This window comes from Trematomus bernacchii, unplaced genomic scaffold, assembly GCF_902827165.1.
Source record: "Trematomus bernacchii unplaced genomic scaffold, fTreBer1.1, whole genome shotgun sequence".
Taxonomy (NCBI): Eukaryota; Metazoa; Chordata; class Actinopteri; order Perciformes; family Nototheniidae; genus Trematomus; species Trematomus bernacchii.
In genome coordinates this window covers 3,633,472-3,639,539 of record NW_022987564.1, presented here as the reverse complement: position 1 = coordinate 3,639,539, position 6,068 = coordinate 3,633,472, and the positions used below count along the sequence as shown (strand labels likewise).

At 39.7% G+C, this 6,068-nt stretch overlaps 1 protein-coding gene across 1 annotated transcript; it reads right to left on the bottom strand.

The window, feature by feature from the left end:
- Positions 1–319: 319 nt before the first annotated feature.
- Positions 320–5,550, bottom strand: LOC117478131 (sodium-dependent neutral amino acid transporter B(0)AT1-like). Its single transcript, XM_034125038.1, has 12 exons — positions 5,309–5,550; positions 3,984–4,124; positions 3,771–3,908; positions 3,486–3,667; positions 3,282–3,392; positions 3,088–3,200; positions 2,860–2,988; positions 1,605–1,761; positions 1,321–1,525; positions 1,073–1,232; positions 694–856; positions 320–497 (listed from the first exon to the last, which is right to left on the bottom strand). Exons 1-12 carry the CDS (start codon positions 5,505–5,507, stop codon positions 357–359), a joined length of 1,839 nt encoding a protein of 612 aa, XP_033980929.1. The 5' UTR covers positions 5,508–5,550; the 3' UTR covers positions 320–356.
- Positions 5,551–6,068: the final 518 nt, after the last annotated feature.

Below are 6,068 nucleotides of genomic sequence, written 5' to 3'. Positions count from 1 at the left end.
TCACAACACAAGCTAAGCTCAAAGTCAAATGTAGGCTTTCTGATCAGATTCCAGCTAGAAAATGTGCGTGTAAAGTTTTGGTTCAGATGCTTTTTTATTGTGGTGATTTCAGGGTACAGCTGCAGTTTAACTTGTTTACAGTTGTTCCCTGGTTACATTCATGTTGCCAGCAAAGATGTGGAGAACAAAAGCCTTAACCAATCAGCGCAGACTTCGCTTTTTGGAAGGAGGGGTTTAAAGAAAACGGACCATATCAGACGGAGGGTAAGAAGCAAAACATTATTTTATTTGATTACACTCTGAAATCTATGACTTGATAATCAATGCAGAAACTTTGCTAATTCTTTAACTGGATTTTATTTTTTCTTGCAGTGAACAAAGATAAATCTACATAATGCATATACAGGTATTGCCAGACTAGGGACTCCTGCCAAAAGAAAGATGACGGCATTGATCCAGGAAGGGTACGGTACTGATGCCAGAGATGGAAATTTGTCCTGTAAACCACAAAACAGTGTAAGTTGTTACCACTATGCGATGTACTATCAACAGCATTGATCATAACTATGCTTGGTACAACATTTGTCTAGTTAGCAAAGATAGCATCATTGAAAAAGAAGTCAACAAATGGAGGGACGCTTATTTCTGATTTATGAACAATCAAAGATTACTTTTATGAGCTGGAGTGCTTACCGAGTTGACATCCCAGACTAAGTAGGTGAGCTCTTTTTGGACTTGTGTCACCAGGTAGAAAACTAAAATAACCAGAACGACCAGAGGACTGACGAACCGCCATGTAATCTGCCAAAAGATGTTGGGCTTATGTCCGACCATGAACTTCAAGTCCTCATTGAACCTGCCACACAAAAAGGTTTTAGTACGCTTTGAAATGAGTCATGAATCAAACAGGACTTCAATATGTCAACCATACCCCTAGGGGTTTGTCCAATAATTGGTTAAGCATGACGCTACAAATGCTGTATGACCTTTTTATACAACAATAATCAATATAAATGATGAAGGAAACATAAATGGACAATGTGTTGCTGAAATATTTTGAATAAGCACTAACCTGTCTATGCCGTAGATGTATACAATAGATATCATCTCAAACAATCCAATGGTCAGAAGTGGAACAGATCCAGCAAAGTTGTCAAAAAGTGTTACCCAATAAATCCCTGAATTCTGGGCAAACAGGAGACAGAGGATGAAGCCCAGAAAACATGTGACACCTGAAACACACGTCCACAAAAACAAGGAATCATGAGTTAAAACAAGAATCAGACAAACTAAACTTAGTTTAACTACAAAACAAGTTACCAGTCACTGCTTCTTGGGGCCAATGTTTAGGTATAATATTCAGATCTTTCAATGGGACCACCACCCCCTCGATGTTGCCGAATAGGGTTGAGATTCCCAAGCAGAGAAGCATGACGAAAAAGAGGACGGACCAAGCTGGAGAACCGGGCATCTGGGTGATGGCTTCTGTGAACACGATGAAGGCCAGACCTGTTCCCTCCACTCCCTGCACAAACACAAGGAAGTCATGATGCAGGAAGGAGCAAATAAGATGGAATCTGGCCGATATTCATCAATATAGTCACCTCACTAAGAAGTTTCTGCATGTCACAAGTTTTGATGTCCAATCCAAGAACTATATCAGGATAAGAGCTGTTGAGACGAATCAAGGCTGCCTCGTAATTGCTTGTAGTGATGTTGTCTTCAGGAAGCTCAAATGTATTTGACAATGTCATGATGTTTCTAGGGAAAAAATGTCACTGTTAAGAAACACTGCTTTACTCAGGGTGTAATCAAATCAATCAATTTAGCGAAAATTAAGACTATTAAAAAGTATTAAACGGCATTTTCCAAGGTATTACATTTTGTAGCTTGTTTTCAATAAGTATATCAATTGTCCAAAGAGATTGTATTCTACAGTTTGCCTGAATGTAATCATTGCGTGTGTAGTGTGATTCTGTGTAGTTTATTTATGGCCTCCCGTTGGGTTGGACGTCATCTGAACAGGACATCGCACGCTCCCTGCTTGATAGCGCGCGAAGGTCCGTTTACGCCGGTTGTTAAACAACATCGTTATGGGGAAATGCAAGTTTGCGTCCAAATGGTTGGAAGATAAGGAGGAAGGACAATCAATACTGAATATAGTAAATGTTTCGCCAATGTAACCAGTTAAAACTTGAAGTGGCGATGAGGTCTTAAAATGTATGGAAAGGGTCTTAAAAAAGGTCTTAAAAGGTATTACATTTGACTTCAGGATTCCTGCATATACCCTGTTTACTGGAATTTACATAAAATAATACATTCAGATTTGTCTGTCTATATTAAAACAATCCTAACATGGCTTTTAAAGATGTACTGGTTTCTATATCCTGTCCATACTCATTGTAAAGTGAAACTTTAATAGAGTGACCTTATTTTAATTTAGGTTTCAGCCGTCTGACATAAGCCATCTATCTAAAGGCGTAAATGTCAACCTGTTAGTTGAAAGATCTGGGGATTACCATAGCAATTTGCAGACAACGTTTGGGGGCTGTTATTATCTGTACAAAATGTACTGGCACTCCATGGTCACTGAGATATTTCATTCTGGACTTAAGTAGATGATGAACTAAAGTACAACATTGTCATCTCTGCAGCAAACCTGCTAGCCTGGCCAAGAGACTATTACATTGGCAAATCTCATTCCAGGATGAATAACAGCAACTAATAACATCCCCAACTTATATATAAGCATGTGCTTAACTTTTTCAAAACCTTGAAAGGTACTGTTCATTTACATGCTGAACTTTTAGGACTACTATCTTTCAAAAACATTGAAAGCAACATCATGTGACTACTCACTCACTGATACACTTGTCATATTTTGCTGTTGCTCTGAAGCCAATAATGGTGTAGGTGACTGTCGCAGCATACACAGAGGTGAAGCCAGTGATGGCCGACAGGATCACAGCATCTTGCACGCAGTTGTTACTGTTGTTGAAACAAAACAAAGACAAATGATTAAGGACACAGCATGTTTGAGAACGGCTGCCATTATTATAGTTTTGTGGCTTGTGATGTATATCTTACTGAACAGGGTTGTAGCTTGAGAAGGAAATGAGACCACCCCAAGCTAAGCTAAAGGCATAAAAGACCTGGGCACCTGCATCCAGCCAAGTTGTTGGATTCATCAGCTCATCAACCTGCAATATTTGGGTTTACATTATGTGTTTTTTTCATTAGATATTTAACTTATTTTTTAACATAAGTAATTATATACATACATCTGGTGTGAAGAGGAACTTTACTCCATTAAGGGAACCTTTTAGAGTCAGTCCTCTGATCAGGAAGATGCCCAGCACTATGTAAGGCAGGATGGCTGTGACGTACACTGCCTGATGTCAAGAACAAAAGGGGGAAAAAGCATTTACTCATTTGGACAGTGGTTATTCAGGAAAGCATATTGTGTGTCTGAAGGTTTGACAAACCTTGCCTGAAGTGGCAATGCCCTGCATGTAGCAGACACATATAAAGGTCCAGGCAGCTAGCAGACAGACCACTACGGGCCAGTGCATTCCTCCAGAATCCGATATAGAGGCCGAAGTATTCAACGTTACTCGGTAATAATAATAGTCCACTGTGGAGCTCTGTTCACACTCCGGTACATAGCCTGCAGGGGCAAGAAACAGTCCTCTTTAAGTGTTTATTCATATTCATGGATAATCATGAGTAGGGTTTTGGTGCTTAATGAGTATCTCTGTATTTATATCAACCTGTTCCATTGATATTCAGAGGACACTGGGTCCAAGGCAGCGGGCTTTGAAAGGAATTGAAGAGATACCACATAATCCAGGCTATCAAGGTGTTGTAGTACAGTCCAATCAATAAGGACACCAACATGGAGGCTATACCTGAGAAGTACAGAATTATTAACTGATGTTTTTATTATGCTTTGGACAACTTGTTTCAGAGCCTATTTAACTTACCAATACCAGTCAGATAAGGGTTGATGGACCTCCACACTCCTACACTGCCTTTCCTGAGACGCTGGCCGATGCCAAACTCCAGCAGCAGGAGGGGCATTCCTTCCAGCACCAGCAGGATCAGGTAGGGAATTAAAAAGGCACCTAAAAAAGTATTATTATTATTATCAGAAACATATTTACACAACTCTAGTGTTGCGCTTACAGTATGACAATCATGAGCCTTTTCAGCAGCCTAACTATGAAAATGCCTAAGCAGAAAATCTAAGCTTTGATTTTAAATGGCTCTGTCTGCAGACAATGAATACTTATATTATTTAGTTACCCCTGTCAAAACCCCACCTGCTCTGCCTGCCTACCTTTCCTGCTCTGTGGGTCTCCCTGACTGTTGCTCACAGTTGGAGTTGTGTTTGTCGTTTATTGGTAACTGCAACATCTGTCCTGGGCCTCTTGGTTCATAACGTTTTTCCTCCAATTAAACTTGCGTTAACATTCACTGTGCACTAATCCGTGTGTATACTTTGATAAAAGATCAAAGAAACCCAGATTGTATTTATGCCATTCATAAATCACCAGATTCAGTTGTTAGATTACAAGTTAATCTTTTGAAAGTTAAAAGAGTTATTAGATCAGGGGTGTCAAACTCAAGGCCCGGGGGCCAAATCCGGCCCGCGACTTCATTTAATGTGGCCCCACAAGAGCTCTGAAAGAATATAATACGTTTATTATACGGTTACATGCCGATTTACAGAAGCACGTTGCCCATAAACATGTCCCACAATGCATCTCAAATATGAATGTTGTTCAGAATTTGACTTTTTTCTCAGAATTAAACTTTTTTGCTTCAACATTTCACATTTTTTACATAATTTGGCTTTAAAAAAAAGAAGTGACATTCTCACTGAAGAGACTTCCAATTATTTGCCCTAGACTTCTGCATTCAGACGTAGTTAATTATTAAGTTATTACCCTATCCCATAATAATCCAATGCAGAGGAAATATTGTAATATAATACATACGTTTATATATATCAAATATTTATATATGTATTTTTATATAGTCTTAAAGTTACAACCGGCCCTTTGAGTGCAACCATAATGCTGATGTGGCCCGCGATGAAATTGAGCTTGACACAGCTGTATTAGATAAAACATGTAATGTGTATTTTGTTAGTTAGTAAAATAAGTCTCTAGGATAAATACTTTTTAACATACAGAATATAGGATACTCCCAGCACCTCAAACACACTATAATCTGTCAACCATTATTCAAGAATTGACAGTCCAAGATGGTAAGGTGTTCCTTTCCAATTTTCATCTGAGCTTACCTCCTCCATGACTTTGACACAAGTAAGGGAATCTCCACACATTGCCAATCCCAATGCAGAAGCCCACACAGGTTAGGATGTATTGGGCTTTGTTGTCCCACTTGGGCCTGTCCCCAGCCTCCTCCTTATCCATCCTCTCCAGATCATCATAGCTAGGGATCCTGTCATCCAAACCTGGGTTTGGAAGTACCAGCTTCATGGCGACACTACTGAAGATTAGATGTTACACTATCCTTCTCGGAAGTCAAAGTGAAGGCACTCGGCACTCTGCAATATTAAACTGGTTTATGACCTTTTACTTTATCTAGTGTGGTTCAAAGATTAGCCCATGCACCCTCTGCTATTCTTGCACTCCCGGTTAGTCATTTCATTCAGTCAAAAACTATAGAATTACAATACTGACACAGAAGTTGCCACTGTCCCTTCACCTCAATATTTCCCTAGGTTTAAATTGACTTGCTAATATAGGAGCACTGGGCCTTTTACCCAATGTTAAGCTCCCTCTCACATGGTCTTACTGCTGTTCGTCCCTGAGGCTGATAATGGGGCAGATAACGAAGTAAACCGAGGTTCAGGCATTAACAGTGACCCTGAGACCTGAGTCATTCTCGCACTGGTTGCTTTAAGAACATTATGAAGAGAGATTATCTGAGGAGAATTGTTAAGAGGGTTCCCCCCGAAATTGCCTTTAACTGCTCTCATTGAGTGGATTGCACCTGAAGAAAGATGGAAAACCTGTGCTTGTTTCAGATTCAGCACT